The 20,704-nt window shown below is 53.0% G+C and overlaps 1 protein-coding gene across 2 annotated transcripts in view; it reads right to left on the bottom strand.

Annotated features, from left to right (window-relative positions):
• The window catches only part of LOC134035937 (protein Hook homolog 2-like), a 16,277-nt gene extending 4,786 nt beyond the window's left edge, over positions 1-11,491 (bottom strand). For both annotated transcript variants that reach the window (XM_062480517.1, XM_062480508.1), the window contains exons 1-16: positions 11,313-11,491; positions 10,327-10,409; positions 9,515-9,587; positions 9,203-9,253; positions 8,656-8,788; positions 7,822-7,889; positions 7,280-7,342; positions 6,919-6,999; positions 6,193-6,356; positions 5,691-5,831; positions 5,043-5,244; positions 4,055-4,165; positions 3,321-3,408; positions 3,152-3,218; positions 2,648-2,785; positions 1,207-1,294 (exon numbers count right to left, since the gene is read on the bottom strand). In XM_062480517.1, the coding sequence (XP_062336501.1) occupies positions 1,207-1,294; positions 2,648-2,785; positions 3,152-3,218; positions 3,321-3,408; positions 4,055-4,165; positions 5,043-5,244; positions 5,691-5,831; positions 6,193-6,356; positions 6,919-6,999; positions 7,280-7,342; positions 7,822-7,889; positions 8,656-8,788; positions 9,203-9,253; positions 9,515-9,587; positions 10,327-10,409; positions 11,313-11,357 (1,596 nt within the window). In that variant the 5' untranslated portion in view covers positions 11,358-11,491. The remainder of the gene's footprint in view (positions 1-1,206; positions 1,295-2,647; positions 2,786-3,151; positions 3,219-3,320; positions 3,409-4,054; positions 4,166-5,042; positions 5,245-5,690; positions 5,832-6,192; positions 6,357-6,918; positions 7,000-7,279; positions 7,343-7,821; positions 7,890-8,655; positions 8,789-9,202; positions 9,254-9,514; positions 9,588-10,326; positions 10,410-11,312) is intronic.
• Between the last annotated feature and the right edge of the window lie 9,213 nt (positions 11,492-20,704).

Here is a 20,704-nt window from a genome sequence, read left to right on the forward strand (position 1 = left end):
CTCACACAGCCCCCTCACACAGCCCCCTCACACAGCCCCCTCACACAGCCCCCTCACACAGCCCCCTCACACAGCCCCCTCACACAGCCCCCTCACACAGCCCCTCACACAGCCCCCTCACACAGCCCCCTCACACAGCCCCCTCACACAGCCCCCTCACACAGCCCCCTCACACAGCCCCCTCACACAGCCCCCTCACAGCCCCCTCTCACAGCCCCCTCTCACAGCCCCCTCTCACAGCCCCCTCACACAGCCCTCTCACACAGCCCTCTCACACAGCCCTCTCACACCCCTCTCACACCCCTCTCACACCCCTCTCACACCCCTCTCACACCCCTCTCACACCCCTCTCACACCCCTCTCACACCCCTCTCACAGCCCCCTCTCACAGCCCCCTCACACCCCTCTCACACCCTCTCACACCCCTCTCACACCCCTCTCACACCCCTCTCACACCCCCCTCACACCCCTCTCACACCCCTCTCACACCCCCCTCACACCCCTCTCACACCCCTCTCACACCCCTCTCACACCCCCCTCACACCCCTCTCACACCCCTCTCACACCCCTCTCACACCCCTCTCACACCCCTCTCACACCCCTCTCACACCCCCCTCACACCCCCCTCACACCCCTCTCACACCCCTCTCACACCCCTCTCACACCCCTCTCACACCCCTCTCACACCCCTCTCACACCCCTCTCACACCCCTCGCCCTCATGAGCCAGGCTGGCAGGAGAGGGCCGTACTTACGATGGCCTGATTGGTGAGTGTGTTGGTCGGCGGGCGGGGAGAGAGAGAGAGAGGAGAGAAATGGAGAGAGAGACAAACAGAAAGCAAGCGATGTAGAGAGGGAGAGACAGAGACAGAGAGAGACAGAGACAGAGACAGAGACAGAGAGAGAGAGGAAAACAGAGAGAGAGAAAGACAGAGAGGGGGGGTTAGAGGTGAATCACCACAGCAAACGGTTATTGACTGGTCCCCTCCTCGGCCCCTCAGCCCCGGCCTTAGAAAGCCAGGAACCTTCTAGAATCTCTCCCCTCTAAATCCCCTTACCCCTTACTTGTCAGGATTGTTCAGATCTGAATACAAATCCAGAACACTCGTGTCTGATTGGACCAGAGGAGAGACAGTACGAAGACAGAAAAAGACGGAGGAGTTGTGTGTGTATATATGCGTGTGTGTGTGTGAGAGAGAGAGCTCACATCCTCAGTCTTGCTGCCCTGCTCCTGCAGAGCGCTCTGCAGCCGCTCCACCTGAGACCTGAGATCCCTGATCAGCTGCTGGTCTAACCTGCAGGAGAAGGTATGAATGTTTGCTGCAGATTCAGACCCACCAGGTCCTCCCCCACCAGGTCCTCCCCCACCAGGTCCCCCCCCACCAGGTCCCCCCCCACCAGGTCCCCCCCCACCAGGTCCACCCCCACCAGGTCCTCCCCCACCAGGTCCACCCCCACCAGGTCCACCCCCACCAGGTCCACCCCCACCCCCACCAGGTCCTCCCCCACCAGGTCCACCCCCACCAGGTCCACCCCCACCAGGTCCTCCCCCACCAGGTCCTCCCCCACCAGGTCCTCCCCCACCAGGTCCACCCCCACCAGGTCCTCCCCCACCAGGTCCACCCCCACCAGGTCCTCCCCCACCAGGTCCACCCCCACCAGGTCCCCCCCACCAGGTCCCCCCCCACCAGGTCCCCCCCCACCAGGTCCCCCCCCACCAGGTCCTCCCCCACCAGGTCCACCCCCACCAGGTCCACCCCCACCAGGTCCACCCCCACCCCCACCAGGTCCTCCCCCACCAGGTCCACCCCCACCAGGTCCACCCCACCAGGTCCTCCCCCACCAGGTCCACCCCCACCAGGTCCCCCCCCACCAGGTCCCCCCCCACCAGGTCCTCCCCCACCAGGTCCCCCCCCACCAGGTCCCCCCCCACCAGGTCCACCCCCACCAGGTCCTCCCCCACCAGGTCCTCCCCCACCAGGTCCCCCCCCACCAGGTCCCCCCCACCAGGTCCCCCCCCACCAGGTCCCCCCCCACCAGGTCCCCCCCCACCAGGTCCCCCCCCACCAGGTCCCCCCCCACCAGGTCCCCCCCCACCAGGTCCCCCCCCACCAGGTCCACCCCCACCAGGTCCTCCCCCACCAGGTCCTCCCCCACCAGGTCCACCCCCACCAGGTCCTCCCCCACCAGGTCCACCCCCACCAGGTCCACCCCCACCAGGTCCACCCCCACCAGGTCCTCCCCCACCAGGTCCTCCCCCACCAGGTCCTCCCCCACCAGGTCCTCCCCCACCAGGTCCTCCCCCACCAGGTCCTCCCCCACCAGGTCCACCCCCACCAGGTCCACCCCCACCAGGTCCTCCCCCACCAGGTCCTCCCCCACCAGGTCCACCCCCACCAGGTCCCCCCCCACCAGGTCCACCCCCACCAGGTCCTCCCCCACCAGGTCCCCCCCCACCAGGTCCCCCCCCACCAGGTCCACCCCCACCAGGTCCTCCCCCACCAGGTCCTCCCCCACCAGGTCCCCCCCCACCAGGTCCACCCCCACCAGGTCCCCCACCAGGTCCACCCCCACCAGGTCCACCCCCACCAGGTCCCCCCCACCAGGTCCCCCCCACCAGGTCCCCCCCCACCAGGTCCTCCCCCTACCTGCTCTGTGTCTCCAGAGTGTTGTGTGTGCGCTGGGTCTCCTCCAGCTGCTCCTCCAGCAGGGCCAGCCTCCGCCTGCAGCCCTCCTCCTGCTCCACCAGAGCCCTGTTCTCCCTCTGCAGCCCCACCACTGTGTCCCTGCACACACACACACAGGTCAACACACACACACACACACCTCTCACACAGGTCAACACACACACACACAGGTCAACACACACACCTCTCACACACACACACCTCAAACACAGGTCAACACACACCTCTCACACACTCACACACACCTCAAACACAGGTCAACACACACCTCTCACACACTCACACACCTCTCACACACAGGTCAACACACACCTCTCACACACACCTCAAACACAGGTCAACACACACCTCTCACACACTCACACACCTCTCACACACAGGTCAACACACACCTCTCTCCCACACACACCTCTCTCACACACACACACACCTCTCAGACACGGTGAACCGCCCCCCCCCACGTACCTGAACTCGGTGGACATGATCTCTGAGGCCAGGTTTCCCAGAGTTCCAGACTCCTCACCCAGGCCCTCTAGGAGCAGACATGGCGGTTACTATGGCAGCGTTACCATAGCAGCAACACGCATTCTAAAACGTGGCGCAGGCCAGACCATAATGCAAGGCTGAGTGTTACCTGATTGGCTGAGGCAGTTCTGCTGCACCTGGGAACACCTGAGCTCCTCGTTGGTCTCCCTCAGGGCGTCTCTCTCAGAGATCAGGCGCTAGGGACGCACCACAGCCAATCACAACACAGCACACCACAGCCAATCCTTCTGATGAGGTGATTGCTAAACCAAAGATTGGCTCCCGCCCCCTCCCCTCACCTGCTACCCCCCCTCCCCTCACCTGCTCCCCCCCTCCCCTCCCCCCCCCCCCCTCCCCTCACCTGCTCCAACCCCTCCCCTGCTCCCCCCCCTCACCTGCTCCCCCCCTCACCTGCTCCCCCCCCTCACCTGCTCCCCCTCCCCTCACCTGCTCCCCCTCCCCTCACCTGCTCCCCCTCCTCACCTGCTCCCCCTCCTCACCTGCTCCTCCTCCCCTCACCTGCTCCCCCCCTCCCCTCACCTGCTCCCCCCCTCCCCTCACCTGCTCCCCCCCTCCCCTCACCTGCTCCCCCCCTCCCCTCACCTGCTCCCCCCCCTCCCCTCACCTGCTCCTCCCCTCACCTGCTCCCCCTCCTCCCCTCACCTGCTCCCCCCCTCCCCTCACCTGCTCCCCCCCTCCCCTCACCTGCTCCCCCCCTCCCCTCACCTGCTCCCCCCCTCCCCTCACCTGCTCCCCCTCACCTGCTCCTCCCCTCACCTGCTCCCCCTCACCTGCTCCTCCCCTCACCTGCTCCCCCTCCTCCCCTCACCTGCTCCCCCTCACCTCCTTGTCCATCAGCAAGGCCTCATGCTTCTCCTGCAGGTTCTTGTATTCAAACTGCCACTTCTCTGCCTTCACAGCTTCACACGCATGTTTGGAGGTCAGCTCATGGACCTGAGACACAAACAGACCAGTCAGAGCAGTCAGACCGCACAGACCAGACACCCGTCTCTGGTAGGGTCGGTCACCCGTCTCTGGTAGGGTCGGTCACCCGTCTCTGGTAGGGTCGGTCACCCGTCTCTGGTAGGGTCGGTCACCCGTCTCTGGTAGGGTCACCTGTCTCTGGTAGGGTCGGTCACCCGTCTCTGGTAGGGTCACCTGTCTCTGGTAGGGTCGGTCACCTGTCTCTGGTAGGGTCACCCGTCTCTGGTAGGGTCGGTCACCCGTCTCTGGTAGGGTCGGTCACCCGTCTCTGGTAGGGTCGGTCACCCGTCTCTGGTAGGGTCGGTCACCCGTCTCTGGTAGGGTCGGTCACCCGTCTCTGGTAGGGTCGGTCACCCGTCTCTGGTAGGGTCGGTCACCCGTCTCTGGTAGGGTCGGTCACCCGTCTCTGGTAGGGTCGGTCACCCGTCTCTGGTAGGGTCGGTCACCCGTCTCTGGTAGGGTCGGTCACCCGTCTCTGGTAGGGTCGGTCACCCGTCTCTGGTAGGGTCGGTCACCCGTCTCTGGTAGGGTCGGTCACCCGTCTCTGGTAGGGTCGGTCACCCGTCTCTGGTAGGGTCGGTCACCCGTCTCTGGTAGGGTCGGTCACCCGTCTCTGGTAGGGTCACCCGTCTCTGGTAGGGTCGGTCACCCGTCTCTGGTAGGGTCGGTCACCCGTCTCTGGTAGGGTCACCTGTCTCTGGTAGGGTCGGTCACCCGTCTCTGGTAGGGTCACCCGTCTCTGGTAGGGTCACCTGTCTCTGGTAGGGTCACCTGTCTCTGGTAGGGTCACCTGTCTCTGGTAGGGTCACCTGTCTCTGGTAGGGTCACCCGTCTCTGGTAGGGTCACCTGTCTCTGGTAGGTGTCCAGCTGGGTGCGGATAGCACTGGAGCGGTGCTGCTCCTCCTCCAGCTGGCAGGTGCGCTGCATGTAGATAGTGTTCCTCTCCTCCAGGAGCTTCACCTGCCTCCTCAAGTCCCCCAGGTCCTCCAGCCTCCTCCTGTACGTCTCCACCATCGCCTCCAGACGGCTCACCTTGTCTGATGAGTGTCTGGGGGGGGGGGGGAGGCAGCTGTTAGACCTGCACACCCGTCTCTGGTGTCACCTGTCTCTGGTGTCACCTGTCTCTGGTGTCACCTGTCTCTGGTGTCACCTGTCTCTGGTGTCACCTGTCTCTGGTGTCACCTGAGGACCCGTCTCTGGTGTCACCTGAGGACCCGTCTCTGGTGTCACCTGAGGACCCGTCTCTGGTGTCACCTGAGGACCCGTCTCTGGTGTCACCTGAGGACCCGTCTCTGGTGTCACCTGAGGACCCGTCTCTGGTGTCACCTGAGGACCCGTCTCTGGTGTCACCTGAGGACCCGTCTCTGGTGTCACCTGAGGACCCGTCTCTGGTCTCACCTGAGGACCCGTCTCTGGTCTCACCTGAGGACCCGTCTCTGGTCTCACCTGAGGACCCGTCTCTAGTCTCACCTGAGGACCCGTCTCTAGTCTCACCTGAGGATGTCCATCTCATCTTTGAGGCTCTGGGCCTCCTGGGCCAGGCTGGTGAGCTCCTCGTTACGATGCTGCAGCTCCATCATCTCTCTCTCCAGCACATCTCTCCGCACACACAGGTCGTCTCTGCTCGTCTCCAGTCTGGAGGCACACACACGCACACACACACACGCACACACACACAGTGTTAGTACAGCTTTGACTACTTTTACCAGAATGTAAACAGCCAAATAAGATGAAAAAGACAGGAGAGAGAGACAGGAGAGAGAGACAGGAGAGAGCGCGAGACAGGAAAGAGCACTAGACAGAGAGAGACAGGAGAGAGACAGAGAGAGACACAGAGAGAGACAGAGACACAGAGACAGACAGACAGATGGTTGTGTGCACTTGTAGTTCTCCTCCTGGACAGGACAGAGAGACACAGAGAGAGACAGGACAGAGAGAGAGACACAGAGAGAGACAGGACAGAGAGAGACAGACAGACAGAGAGGGTTGTGTGCACCTGTAGTTCTCCTCCTGGACTTGTTCCATCTGGCTCTGCAGCAGCAGCAGCTTCTTAGCCGTGATGGCGGTGGCGGCATCCGGAGGCTCTCCACCAATCAGACGCTCCCGCAGGGCGCGTGCCTCCGCCTGGAGAGACGACCGCTCCTCCAGTGCAGCCAGGAGCTGGGGGGGAGACGGCACGGGGGAGGAGAGAGGAGGAAGAGAGAGACACGGGGGAGGAGAGAGGAGGAAGAGAGAGAACACACAAAAGTGAAGCCAAGAGAAACAAAGAAGAAATGCTAAACAGTTCTAAGCACCAGAGGTTTAAAACAACAAGGAAACTCACACACCCTTCACACTGCTGAGCACACACTGTTAAAACGGCCCTTCACACATAGAGCAGAAACACACACCACAAGCAGCCAAGACAACCTTCACACTCGGCTGCTAATGCTAGCTGGGGCCCTACAGACAGAGCCAGCCTAGCTGGTCAGCTGACTAGCTGTTAACATGGCCCTCAAGTGTGACACTGAGATGTTACCATTATAGTCCCGGACAAGAGAGAGACAGAGAGAGAGAGACACAGAGAGAGAGAGACAGAGAGAGAGACAGAGAGACAGAGAGAGAGAGAGAGAGGATGACGAGAGAGAGAGACAGACACACACAGAGAGAGAGACAGAGAGAGAGAGAAACAGAGAGAGAGAGACACACAGAGAGAGAGGGGTTAACAAAGATCATAGCCTACCTGCTGTTCCAGGTCTTTGCAGCGCTGCCCCAAGTCCTCCTTCTCCTCCACCTCCTCACTCAGGAAATAATACTTCCTGGACTGAGGGACAGATACCATGTGAGGGGAGCGCTTCAGACAGACATGGCTTTGGCAACAATGATCACTCATTCATGCCAATAAAGCATTATTGAACGGAATTGAGAAAGACAGTTAGAGAGATGGAAAGAGAGATAGAGGGAGGAAGTGAGATGGAGAGAGAGAAAGAGCGAGAGAGATATGAGGGAGAGGATGAGAAAAAGAGGAGTTAGGAAAGGCGAAGCAGGAGCAGGTGAGGCAGGAGTAGGCGAGGCGAGGCAGGAGCAGGTGTGGAGAGTCTCACCTGGTTGTCAAAGTCACCGTAGGTCTCAGGACTTCCTGGTTCAGATGGCTCCTTGGCGAGCAGCTACACAACAACAACAACTTCGTCATGAACACTATCTAGTTCTGACTGCAGGACGACAGACGTCATGTGATGTTATGGGGAGAAGAACAGTGATCTATTCATGTTTTACATCCCTCTCACTCATCGCTCTTTTTCTCTCATTTCTTTTTCTCACTTCTTCCTATGTCCTCTTATTTTCTCTATCTGTCTAAAGTTTCTCTCAGAACAATAAGGACAAAGAACAACAAGGTGACGAGTTGCAGGGAGGACAACAGGTGATCTATTCATGTTACCAGTTCTGTAAGACAACTGTTCTTCAGAGAACACTGGAGATTCAGCATAGGCAGTGATTCGCTAGTCAGACAACCAATCACAGAAGGATCTATATCTCTGGATGGGCTCCTTTACTAAATACGCTCCACCCGTCCCTGCTCCTCCCATCCTGGATGTGAATGTGACTTCACTGACTTGGTGTGATAAGACAGGCTGATCTGACTCACTTCCTGGATGGCTGCCATAACGACGTGCTGGACGGACTCCTCCAGGGTCATGATCTGCTGGATCTGCTCTGTGGATTCAGACGGCATGATTCAGACTGCAATGCAGACAATTAAATTCACTGTTGTAATGCCCAGGGAAAATATAGTGTTCATGTAAACTTTGTGCAGTTACTAAATACATAGAAAAACACAAAACACACAATAGAATAAACCCGACAGCAGTAACAAAATATTAAATATCCCTCTGTCACATGACCAGACAGGCTTCCCTCTGTCATATGACCAGACAGGCTTCAAACTACAACAAAAAAGTTCCTATATGGCTGTTAGGAGTTCTAGAGTTCCGGAGGGCTGGCTAGAGTTCTATAGTTCCGGAGGGCTGGCTAGAGTTCTAGAGTTCCCGAGGGCTGGCTAGAATTCTATAGTTCCGGAGGGCTGGCTAGAGTTCTAGAGTTCCAGAGGGCTGGCTAGAGTTCTATAGTTCCGGAGGGCTGGCTAGAGTTCTAGAGTTCCCGAGGGCTGGCTAGAATTCTAGAGTTCCGGAGGGCTGGCTAGAGTTCTAGAGTTGCAGAGGGCTGGCTAGAGTTCTAGAGTTGCAGAGGGCTGGCTAGAGTTCCGGAAGGCTGGCTAGAATTCTAGAGTTGCGGAGGGCTGGCTAGAGTTCTAGAGTTGCAGAGGGCTGGCTAGAGTTCTAGAGTTGCAGAGGGCTGGCTAGAGTTCTCGAGTTCAGGAGGGCTGGCTAGAGTTCTAGAGTTGCAGAGGGCTGGCTAGAGTTCTAGAGTTGCAGAGGGCTGGCTAGAGTTCTAGAGTTGCGGAGGGCCTACAGGTGGTCACCTTGCTTCTTCTCTCCGCTGACAGCACAGCCCAACACCAGCTGCACCAGCTTGCCCAGCTCCGCCTCGTCCCCCATCTCCCCAATCAGACTCACGTCTGGCAGGTGGGCTTCTAACACCTGGTGGCCGAGCACCTGTTCCAGGAGGGGGGGGAGAGGGAGAGGGAGGGAAAGACGGAGAGGGGCAGATAGGGAGAGGGGTGAGAGAGAGGGAGAGACAGAGAGAGTACGTGAGAAACATAAAGAGACACAGAGACAGAGACTGAGTGTGAGCGAGACAGAGGTGCTCCACCTTGTGGTATCCAGGAGCAACACTACTCACTGCTCCACCTTGTGGTATCCAGGAGCAACACTACTCACTGCTCCACCTTGTGGTATCCAGGAGCAACACTACTCACTGCTCCACCTTGTGGTATCCACGAGCAACACTACTCACTGCTCCACCTTGTGGTATCCACGAGCAACACTACTCACTGCTCCACCTTGTGGTATCCAGGAGCAACACTACTCACTGCTCCATCTTGTGGTATCCAGAAGCATCATACTCACGTCATGGTAGTACTCCAGCAAGCTCTGCAGGATCTTCCTCAGGTTGCTAACCTGCAGACACACGAGCCCCCGTTACTCAGCTAAGCTTATGGGACAGAAGCTAGCGCTAACAAGCTAAGCTTACAGGACAGTTCTAGCTAAATTAATAGAAGCTGACATTAATCATTTGAGTTAATAGGACAGAAGCTAACGCTAACTAGCTAAGTGAACAGATAGTCACAACTACCTCCTACACCCAGTACCACAGTTCCCCCATCTCTGCGCTGACGTCAAAGGTCAAGGGGTTACCATGGTCCCCACTTTGATGCATACCTTAAGGCGCCAGTTGTCACCACTCTCCTCCTTGATCCTGCCCAGCCAGGCCTCATTGAACCAGGAGGGGTCTCTGTAGGAGAGACCAGGAGAGAGATCATGTTAACTTGACACACTGAGGGGAGACCAGGAGAAAGGCCAGGAGAGAGAGACTGACAATGAAAAAGAGAGAGACCAGTAGAGAGAGACCAGGAGACTGCCTAACCCCTCCCCCCTCCTGTGTGTATCTGAGTGCGCGTGTGTGTAGAAGGTACACAGACATCTCCACGTGAGTTCTGAAGGTCATCTGGTTTGGACAGATATTAAGCTGAATCAATCAGGATCCCACCTGCTCGCTCTAACACTCACAGTAGGACAGAGACAGTTTAACGTTTTGCATGGATCACTAAACTGTGATTGGCTAGACACAACCGCAGCCTTCAATCAAATGACTAAAGAGAGTAAAGAGAGATAAGCAAAACCTGGTTAGAGAGATGGAGTATGACTGAGGTTAGGGCTAGGGCTGGGGTATGACTGAGACTGGAGCTGAGGCTGGGGTATGACCGAGGCTGGGGTATTGACCGAGGCTGGGGTATTGACCGAGGCTGGGGTATGACCGAGGCTGGGGTATGACCGAGGCTCAGGTATGACCGAGGCTCAGGTATGACTGAGGCTGGGGTATGACCGAGGCTGGGGTATGACCGAGGCTCAGGTATGACTGAGGCTGGGGTATGACCGAGGCTGGGGTATGACCGAGGCTCAGGTATGACTGAGGCTGGGGTATGACCGAGGCTGGGGTGTTGACATGTAAACAAAGATTGCCCAGCTCTTACAGTCTGTTGAGCACGTGGGCCACAGCCACTCCGCTGGTCAGGTCCTGCTTGCTGGAGCAGGAGGGCACCTGGAACGTCTGCAGCTGTGAGGAGGAGACAAGGCTGTCGGTATCACCACCATGCCACACAGTAACATAAACCCTGGTGCCAACGAGTAAACATCCCGGTGTTGTAACGAAATTGGTGACCTATCAAAAACTGTGACCAGGGGTCGCTATTATAAGCCATTAGAACAGCGACCCCTGGTCACCGTTTCACAGTTTTCGATGGTCAGTTTTTGATAGGTTGATACATCACGGTTAGTTTTCAAAACGTGATTATTTGAAGGCAAGTCGCCAGCTAGGCTGAAATACTGAACATGCATGGTGTTTGACTGTTCAATAAACATTTACACTTGTCTAAGTATAGATTTATAAAACTAAACAACGTCTAAGTGGCTGACTGTGAAACGCAGCCAAATAGGTGTATTTTCTCTTTGGCTTAACCTTTGACTTAACTGGCCACATTGCGTAACAAGCTTCTTGAACTTTCAAACTAACTCGTGTTAATGGACTCGTAGAACCCTTGCTTTCTGTACCTGAAAAACGAATATGATAACTGTGGTCATCAAACAAAGTTATGAACAAATCAAAATGTACTGTATGAACAAAGACACCGGGTAACAAGTTGTGTAGTTAGTGGCGTCTAAATAAATAAAACATTGAGGGTGAACTTTGGTGAGGTAGTCTAGCATAACAAGCTAGCTAACGCTAGTAGAGATAGCTAAAACTAGTTCAAACTTGTTTTTTCATGAGCTAAGGTTGTCACTTCGCTACAGTAACGCCAGAATTATAGCACATATGTTTTGGTCGCTACTTGCAGCAAACATTTACTGGGCAATATTTTTTATTGAATGACTATACACTTCGAGATAGTGACAATCCACGTCATCTGCTAGGCTAACCGAGTGAGTCAAACGCTACTTTACGGCATCGGCAAAAACTTACCCAATTTAGTAACGAGTCGCATAATCCTGTTTTATACAGACTCATTTTGTTTGGCGCTTATACTTGAGACTTGCTATCTGGCGATGTCCCTCGACATCCACGCCGAGTGTTGTCGCCAGAACATGCACGGATATGTACTCAGTCTTGCTGGCCTGTTTGTTGTTAGCGAGCCAGCTAGCTTTTTGAGATTCGCTTTTATTAAGTTCCCTAGCAGGCCACCGTAGAGTGTTGTCATAGTAACGGATTGTTATTGTGTTGTCTTTTCTAACACAGCATTGTTCTTTTACCTGTCCGTTTCATTGATCTTTAGGCTAAACAAGTTATTGGTGGCACCTTTTTGCGTATGACTCGGGTGGTGTAGGTACCGTTAGTTAGCCAGCTACAGATGTAGGGCGCATGAGCCTACTGTAGGGTAATATCACACGGCTCTCAAGTCTCACGCATTTCAACCATTTCTCACGCTGAGAAGTAGCTAAGGGATAACTTGTCCAGCTCTAGACGAATGTGGACGAGGCGCGCGCAGGCATACGGAGGGAAGACATCTAGTTATCTCGAGTTGTACAGACTTAAATACCAATCAGAAAATATCACCCTGGACGCAGAACCAAATTTAAGTTCTATAAATGAACACTGGGTGGCATTAGTTAACTGCTGACTAGTTTCCATGTATTGCAAGATTGCAGTGTCCTTACAGCGTAAAACAAATTAATAATATTACACGGGAACAGACTAAACGTATAAAAATGGCTTTCAATCAACCATGCAGACAATGTTACAGCTACACCCTCCCAGCCAGCTCCGCCTCTGAAATAGCACACCGATCAGCATAGGTGATTCTAGGTTTTAAAACTGGGGGTGATAGTGATTTATTTATTTTTGCTTACAAAAACATGCTCAAAATGAATACTAGATCTTAAAATAAAAAATGAATCATTAGAGTAGGCTACAACAAACCATGATAGAACATACAACTCTAATCACTTTAAAATGTTCTGAAAACATTTAATCGTTTTTTTATATTAATTTGAAAATGTAAATGTTTTCATCCCAACAGTAGGGGTTGCAAACCCGTAGTAAAATCGGCTATGCCGATCAGCGTGTGTTTCTGGGAGAAAAAAGGCTTCAGGGTCACTAAACGGACAGGACAGGAAGTTGTTTATCAGCTGATCAGACAGAGCCCAGCCTGGCCTCACATGTGGCTCCTTTAACCAGTCTGGCTTTACTTCCTGTCTTCCAGTCTGGCTTTACTTCCTGTCTTCCAGTCTGGCTTTACTTCCTGTCTTCCAGTCTGGCTTTACTTCCTGTCTTCCAGTCTGGCTTTACTTCCTGTCTTCCAGTCTGGCTTTACTTCCTGTCTTCCAGTCTGGCTTCCTGCTGTATCTCTGAACACCGCCTCTCTCTTTCCATCTGTCCTCCCTCTCCTCCCTCTCCTCCCTCTCCTCTCCTCTCGTCCCTCTCCTCCTCTCCTCCCTCTCCTCTCGTCCTTCTCCTCCCTCTCCTCCCTCTCCTCTCCTCCCTCTCCTCCCTCTCCTCCCTCTCCTCTCGTCCCTCTCCTCCCTCTCGTCCCTCTCGTCCCTCTCCTCTCGTCCCTCTCCTCTTGTCCCTCTCCTCCCTCTCCTCCCTCTCCTCTCCTCCCTCTCCCCTCGTCCCTCTCCTCTCGTCCCTCTCGTCCCTCTCCTCTCCTCTCCTCCCTTTCCTCTCCTCCCTCTCCTCTCCTCTCCTCTCGTCGCTCTCCTCTCCTCTGGTGGGAGGAGGGGGAAGTGTCGGAGAAATTAAGAATGTAACATGATATACGGAAAAATACTGGTGCTTGGCATTCCTTGTCAGTAGAGAGCCCTCTCCCCATATGACCTATAGATGACACTAGGCTGACAAACTGACCTAGGCATACGAGGTGCAATAAATGTGTTAATCTTATCTGTCTTGAGTGAATCATGTGGTCAAGCCTGGGGACAGAGAACTCTGTATGTTTCCACGTCCACGCGCACTCTGTCTCTGGGATCGATCATATTGACAGCTGATATGCAGGGGAGGGGACTTCTCACCAATAAATGGTCTTACCTGAAGACTAGGGGGGGTTGACAAACTTTGTAGCACGATGACGTGTGATGTTTTGTGTCCTTGCGGCCGCAAACAATAAAGCTTTCTTAACTTGTTCACCGACTGACTGTGCAATGCTTGATAGATTAATATTTCTGACAGGAGGAGGGGGGTGAGTCTTGGGAGGAAATGATGCTCAGTCCTGGGGGGGTGAGTCACTCTCTTCAGGAGGGTCATCTGTGTGTGTTAGGAGTTCTATCTGTGCTTATTGTGTCATATTTGTGTGTGTATCAGTGTGTGTGTATCAGTGTGTATGTGTTGAAGGTCAGAGCCTCGGCATTGGGGCCCTGAGTTCCTGTGTGTGGAGGCCTTACATGGAACCACGCAGCCGACCGACTAAACATGCTAGATCACAGTTAGCATGTTACTCAACCTCCACTGCCCTCCCTCAGGTCCTCACAGCCTGCCATACTCAGAGACACTTGGAGAGGAGGATGAGGTGGAGGAGAGGAGGAGAGAAGAAGGTGGAGAGGAGAAGGGGAAAGGGAGAAGGAGTAGAGGAGGTGGATAGGAGGAGGAGGAGAGAAGGAAAGGAGGGAAGGAGGAGAGGCGGAGAGGTGGAGAGGAGAAGGAGTGATGGAGAAGGAGAAGTGGTGTGCTGGTTTTCAGGAAGGAAACCCATCTGGAGAATAAGGATAGATAGAACGAGTGAAAAGAGGAATTGAAGGGAGAGGCGTGGTGCCACACACTCACATTCACACACACACACACACACACTCACTCACTCACTCACTCACTCACTCACACACACACTTACACTTACACACACACACACACTCACACACTCACACACTCTCACACACACACACACACACACACTTACAAACACTCACACACACACACTGCCCACCCACAGAAGTGTATTTAAGAACAAGACAGTAGTTATATATTTGATGTTCCATGCTTTTTATTTTTTAATTTTTTAATTTTTTTATTCCAGTTCCACTTTTGCAAGGTGGATCTGATCCCTCTGATCTGGTTGGTCAGCTTATGGTGAATGTCTCTGTTCTCCTGCCAGGATGGGTCTACCTGTGTTTGTGTTAACTGATCTCTCTCACTCCCTTTGTTTCTCTCTCTCACACACACACGCACACACACACTCCCCCCCCTCCCCCACAGTCCAAGGGCACCAGGGGGTGTGTCTCTGACCAGCTTGCCACAGGGAGCTTGGCAAGCTCACAATGCCAGACAACACATGTTGCACACAACAGACACCCGAGCCCTCACACACACACACACACACACGCCCGAGCCCTCACACACACACACACACACACGCCCGAGCCCTCACACACACACACACACACGCCCGAGTCCTCACACACACACACACACACACACACCTGATCCCTCACTCACACACCCACACACACACCTGATCCCTCACTCACACACACACACCTGATCCCTCACTCACACACACACACACACACCTGATCCCTCACTCACTCACACACACACACACACACACCTGATCCCTCACTCACACACACACCCAAGCCCTCACACACACACAGACACAAACACAGCCAGTCCAGCTGGGCGCAGATAAGGAGTGTATTATTTAGCAGGAATGTTTCCCTACTAAACACAGAGCTAAAACACAACTGTCTAAACCTCAGCACAGGTAGAGACACACACACGTTGACATGCACACACACAAGGACACACCCTAAGACATGCAAGCCCAAAGTGCACCCACATGGTTCACCTGAACAATGGGATACTCCAGAGGAGTCTGGATATTACATTGACAATTACATTTAGTCATTACGTAAGCAGACGCTCTTATCCAGAGCGACTTACAGTAAGTACAGGGACATTCCCCCCGAGGCAAGTAGGGTGAAGTGCCTTGCCCAAGGACACAACGTCATTTTGCATGGCCGGGAATCAAACCAGCAACCTTCTGATTAATAGCCCGATTCCCTAACCACTCAGCCATCTGACCCCCCATATGTATGTAATAGCTGTGTGTGTGTGTGTGTGTGTGTGTGTGTGTGTGTGTGTGTGTGTGTGTGTGTGTGTGTGTGTGTGTGTGTGTGTGTGGCCTCTCCTAGCCCCTCTCCTGAACCCCAGAGGGTGTGGTGAGGGGCCAGATTATAAAAAACTTCACCAGAACAAGTCTGACACACCTCCTGTCTTGCTTAACTTCCCTCAATAACACTGGGACTGCACACACACACACCCACACACACCCAACACACATACATGCCCAACACACACATACATGCAAACACACACACACCCATGCAAAGTACATACTGCACGGATGGCGACACACACACATGCACACACACGTACCTACACCCCAGCACACACGACACGACAACAAGACAGCAGACACAAGCACACATTAAGACATGCACACCAGCATACTATCAAGTTACATTTCACCCACAGACGTGTCTGCTCTGCCTAACATACACACCTACACACATTTACTGGTTTGGCTTCTTTCACTTGAATGTCTTCTTTAGAGACGGAGTGTGTGTGTTTGTGTGTGTTTGCTGGGATGTGTGTGTGACACAGAGAGAGAGCCAGGGTAGAACGCCCACCTGTTGCTCTCCTTGTTCTTCTGCCCCGTCAGCAGCCTGTCCCTTCTCTCCCACACTCGCTGACAGACGGCAGGGGCTTTGATTGACAGGACTTGTTGCTAAGTGACTGCTGACCACATTAACTGTCAGTTCCTCTCAGCCTCTGGTGGGGTGACGCTGCTGCCGTGACAACAAACACTCACATCCCCCAGGCTCCCAGACTCATCATGTAAAGAGACTGTCCTGTAGAGAGACAGTCCTGTAAAGAGACTGTTCTGTAGACACTGTCCTGTAAAGAAACTGTCCTGTAGAGAGACTGTCCTGTAAAGAGACGGTCCTGTAGAGAAACTGTCCTGTAGAGAGACTGTCCTGTAGAGAGACTGTCCAGTAGAGACTGTCCTGTAGAGACTGTACTGTAGAGAGACTGTCCTGTAAAGAAACTGTCCTGTAGAGACTGTCCTGTAGAGAGACGGTCCAGTAGAGACTGTCCTGTAGAGAGACTGTCCTGTAAAGAAACTGTCCTGTAGAGAGAATGTCCTGTAAAGAGACGGTCCTGTAGAGAGACTGTCCTGTAGAGAGACTGTCCTGTAAAGAGACGGTCCTGTAAAGAAACTGTCATGTAGAGACTGTCCTGTAAAGAAACTTTCCTGTAGAGAGACTGTCCTGTAAAGAGACGGTCCTGTAGAGAGACTGTCCTGTAGAGACTGTCCTGTAAAGAAAGAGACAGTCCTGTAAAGGGACTGTCCTGTAAAGGAACTTTCCTGTAGAGACTGTCCTGTAGAGAGACTGTCCTGTAGAGAGACTGTCCTGTTAAGAGACAGTCCTGTAAAGAGACTGTCCAGTAGAGACTGTCCTGTAGAGAGACTGTCCTGTAGAGACTGTCCTGTAGAGAGACTGTCCTGTAGAGAGACTGCCTTGTAGAGACTGTCCTGTAAAGAAACTGTCCTGTAGAGACTGTCCTGTAAAGAAACTGTCCTGTAGAGAGACTGTCCTGTAAAGAGACGGTCCTGTAGAGAGACTGTCCTGTAGAGAGACTGTCCTGTAAAGAGACGGTCCTGTAGAGAGACTGTCCTGTAGAGACTGTCCTGTAAAGAAAGAGACAGTCCTGTAAAGGGACTGTCCTGTAAAGGAACTTTCCTGTAGAGACTGTCCTGTAGAGAGACTGTCCTATAGAGAGACTATCCTGTTAAGAGACAGTCCTGTAAAGAGACTGTCCAGTAGAGACTGTCCTGTAGAGAGACTGTCCTGTAGAGACTGTCCTGTAGAGAGACTGTCCTGTAGAGAGACTGCCTTGTAGAGACTGTCCTGTAAAGAAACTGTCCTGTAGAGACTGTCCTGTAAAGAAACTGTCCTGTAGAGAGACTGTCCTGTAAAGAGACAGTCCTGTAGAGACTGTTCTGTAAAGAAACTGTCCTGTAGAGACTGTCCTGTAAAGAGACGGTCCTGTAGAGACTGTCCTGTAAAGAAACTGTCCTGTAGAGACTGTCCTGTAAAGAAACTGTCCTGTAAAGAGACGGTCCTGTAGAGACTGTTCTGTAAAGAGACCGTCCAGAGAGACGGTGCTGTAGAGACTGTCCTGTAGATAGACTGTCCTGTAGAGACTGTCCTGTAAAGAGACTGTCCTGTAGAGACTGTCCTGTGAAGAGAAAGTCTTGTAGAGAGACTGTCCTGTAGAGAGACCATCATACAGTCTATAATGTGTAGCCTGTTCTTTATCCAAAGCAACACACAGGGGGGATTTGAACCTATAATCTCTTAAATTCCGTGTTTCATGTGCTACCACTGAGCTTTTCCTGTCCCTAGAGATGTATATGTTTGTAACATATTATTTTTAAATATAAGTGTTTTATGTGTTATACATACAGTAGGCCTATATAAATATTTGGAAATATCCTCAACCGCTCCCTGCCCTCCCGTGATCTAGATCAGGCCTACTGATCCTCGGGCTGGGCGCTATGGCCTAAAATGTACTATATCACAGTATAATTCTGAAACACAGACGGTAACGGTATATATCACAATATATTAGTTTTTCTGAAAATGTCATGACAATGCAATCCGCACCGCTGCGGCTACTCTATCGCATTCGGCCGGATTTGAATTGGGTAAACACCTACACCAAACACGGCAAACTGAATGTGTTACGGCGGAAGTCCATTTGTTTCAATAGAAAGCAATCCGCACCGCAACGGCAAATCTACCGCACTCGGACGGATTCGGATGCGGCAGGTGAATTTTTCCAACGTTTGCAGTGCTTTCCCACAGAAGAAGAGCTGTGTAGCTTTATGGGCTGAATACTTGATTCTGTTAGCCTACAATAAACATTTCATAATACTAACCAACCTGGCATCATTGCTTACATACCTACACTATTACATGCTGCATTTTTCTGTCTCTGTAAATGTCGGAAGTTGTGTCATATAAAACCGAACGGTAAAGCCCAGGAGATAGTCTAGGCCTACTCCATCTGTGCAATTCTGGTTATGAGGATGCGGAAGATTGTGTGACGGTATGTAACAGACGTAGCCACGCTCCGTCACAACAAGGTATCATTCGCCACCCGCGAGATTCGAACGCTCGACCTCCGACTTACCAAGCGCGACCACTACCAACTACGCCAAAGAAAAGTTAGCTCTTCGTTGACGCGGGTGGCCTGCTACATACCTGAGGAGTGAGTTTCACGGGTTTCACACCGTTACAATTGCTTGTGATGTTTATGTAGATTGATTGATATTTCTGTCAGTTATGTGCGGTAATTTTATGCTGTGAATGGGGCTGTGCCAAATCTTATTTCTGGAAGGCTCTACCGCGGTTAGCACGGTAAAATCCATAGGCCAAATTCATACTCGGCATAGTTCTCGGCATAGCCCATTTCTTTAGGCCTCCCATTCATACCGCCCACCCCTTACTGACCCGACACTTCTGCTGGTGCAGTGCCGGTCCTAGCACATTTGGTGCTCTAGGCAAGGTTTACCTACACCGGCACTGCACTGGTGTCTTATCAGGCAGATGTACTGCAACATCGGAGCCAAATAGCCTGCAAAATAAGCACTTTAATTTATGCCAACACTTATTAAAACACAATTTAATCACAGATGAGTTCCTCACAGGAACTGGAAACTGAGCGAGGCATAATGTCTAACCCGCCCTTTAAAACCGAAAACAGGTAGATTTTTGACAGATGCAGTGGGCTTGAATTTTTGGGGGCACAGAACAAAGCGCAGTTTGTCTCTTTCCCTCCACCGCTTACAAACTTTCAAATGCCCACCGCACATAATGAGAGCTGCTTGTCGCACATGGAGCGAGATGAGAGGACCACACAGACAAACATTAACCCGGGGCCTGACCCCGCCGCTGTCAGGGAGATGAACGACTGGGACACGGAGAGCGAGAGAGAAAAAAAGAAAATAACATTCCTGTTCCCGTAAAGCGGGAGTGGGAGGGGGATTTTGGGAAATTCTGTGAGTCATCACTTTTTCTTTTCTACCGGCGCTGTCCCCGTTGGACTGCGCACACCAGCGCGCCCTCATTTAAGGTGGTTTGCCCGGCAATGCTAGTTAGCGGGCCGTGGCGGATTCTGACAGGCGGCTCGCCATTAAACAGCACGACCCCTCGCATTGTGCTGCAGCTGTCTGCCCGGCTGCAAACGTTACTTAACTTGAATGGCCTTTGAAGACCCCGGCGGCAGTAGAAGAGGGATCTGTTAACTCTAGACTCTGTTAACGTGAGAACGAAGCCAGCTGAAGGCTGGAGCGCCAGGTTCAGCCACAGAGCTGCTGCTGTTGTTGGTTATACATCTGTCATACACTAACAAGCTGCAGTAGCTGTTCTGACAGCTTCAAAAGAGCTTTAGGATCAAATAACAGCCGGCCGTTTAAACTTTCTGTGAGTGAGATGACGGCAGATAACGTGTTCTTGTTAAACGATGACCTGGTTGTCGAATAACCTAGTCGTTTTTACTGTAGTTTTAGGAATCACCACACAATGAGCAGTGCCTAGTTCAGAATGAAGAGCAGAACCGCAGAATAGACATGCTAAATCGAGAGCAGAGCTGCAAATGATCCTGTCTTTTCTCCTGGCCACTTTCAACTGTCCAACATGATGCTGCGGTTAGCAACCCCCCCACCCCCAACCCCACACACTCACTCACACACACACACACACTCACACACACACACTCGCACACACTCACACACACACACTCGCACACACTCGCACACACACACACACACACACACACTCACACACACACTCACACACATACCCAACCACACAATAACAACCACAAGCCCCTCAGTCACAGCTCTGAGGCAGCCAGCCAACCAGCCCTCTCCTCTTTATCCATCACTCTGCACTGACTGATGGAGTCACTGAACACAAACACAACAAAAGCTCCCCTTCTCTCTCTCTCTCTCTCTCTCTCTCTCTCTCTCTCTCTCTCTCTCTCTCTCTCTCTCTCTCTCTCTCTCTCTCTCTCGCTCTCTCTCTCACTCGCTCTTGGTTGGTGGGCCCACAGACACACACCCACACATACACACACTTATACACTTACACACACACACAGATACAGACACACACACATACATACACAAACACATTTGCTGCTGTTCCTTTAACTAACACTGGCAAAGCATTCCACAAATACCAATGTGTTTCTACAACATAAATAGTATATTTTACTGTTATGGTGTGGTCAGATACACACACGCACTTGGACACACACGTATACACACTCATCCTAAATATCTTGTAGTCAAA

This window comes from Osmerus eperlanus, chromosome 2 (genome assembly GCF_963692335.1).
Source record: "Osmerus eperlanus chromosome 2, fOsmEpe2.1, whole genome shotgun sequence".
Lineage (NCBI taxonomy): Eukaryota > Metazoa > Chordata > Actinopteri > Osmeriformes > Osmeridae > Osmerus > Osmerus eperlanus.